The following is an 871-nucleotide window of genomic DNA, read 5'->3' as shown; positions in this document are numbered from 1 at the left end:
AGGCCGTTCGCACGTGTGCAGGCTCCCCTGGCCGGAGGGCCCGGGCGTGCGCCTGACTGCACCCGCCCCCCAGACCATCAGCCGCGCCTTCATGAACGGGAGCTCCGTGGAGCACGTGGTGGAGTTCGGCCTCGACTACCCAGAGGGCATCGCGGTCGACTGGCTGGGCCAGAACCTGTACTGGGCGGACACCGGCACCAACAGGATCGAAGTGGCCCGGCTGGACGGGCAGTTCCGGCAGGTCCTCGTGTGGCGGGACCTGGACAACCCCAGGTCGCTGGCCCTGGACCCCACGCGAGGGTGAGGCCTGGTTTGACCCTCCCCGCCCCCTCCCCCGCCGCCCCGCCCCGGCCGAGGCCCTGGCCCAGAAGGGGCCCCTGGCTGGCCCGGGGACGCAGTGTGGACCTCCCCTCGGGTGGCCGGGCCAGCGGGGCCCGGTGGTGTCTAGCTCACGGCACCAGGGGAGACTGAGGCCCGGAGAGGGCAGCGTGGAAGCCGCATGGGTGTGGTCCGGACACTCCCTGGCCGGGGCCCCGGTGGGCGCCTCGGTCCCGCTGTGTTGCCGTGGCGGCCGAGAGCTGGGCAGCGGGGCTGCCCCCCCCGAGCAGACCTGCCGGGCAGCGGGGTCACGGCCCCTCGCCTGCCTGGGTGACCCCCGAGCCCCGCCCCCTGCCGCCCCGCAGCTACATCTACTGGACCGAGTGGGGCGGCAAGCCCCGCATCGTGCGGGCCTTCATGGACGGGACCAACGGCGTGACGCTGGTGGACAAGGTGGGCCGGGCCAACGACCTCACCATCGACTACGCCGACCAGCGCCTGTACTGGACCGACCTGGACACCAACATGATCGAGTCGTCCAACATGCTGGGTG

The 871-nt window shown here is 72.9% G+C and overlaps 1 protein-coding gene across 1 annotated transcript in view; it reads left to right on the top strand.

Annotated features, from left to right (window-relative positions):
• LRP5 (low density lipoprotein receptor-related protein 5) overlaps positions 1-871 on the top strand; it is a 52,300-nt gene that overhangs the window by 31,154 nt on the left and 20,275 nt on the right. Inside the window, exons 7-8 of the mRNA XM_012725115.1 lie at positions 3-300; positions 684-868. Coding sequence (XP_012580569.1) covers positions 3-300; positions 684-868 — 483 coding nt within the window. The remainder of the gene's footprint in view (positions 1-2; positions 301-683; positions 869-871) is intronic.

Source organism: Condylura cristata, unplaced genomic scaffold, assembly GCF_000260355.1.
Source record: "Condylura cristata isolate star-nosed mole 26May11 unplaced genomic scaffold, ConCri1.0 scaffold00015, whole genome shotgun sequence".
In the NCBI taxonomy this organism is placed as follows: Eukaryota; Metazoa; Chordata; class Mammalia; order Eulipotyphla; family Talpidae; genus Condylura; species Condylura cristata.
This window is presented reverse-complemented; position numbering and strand designations above follow the sequence as displayed.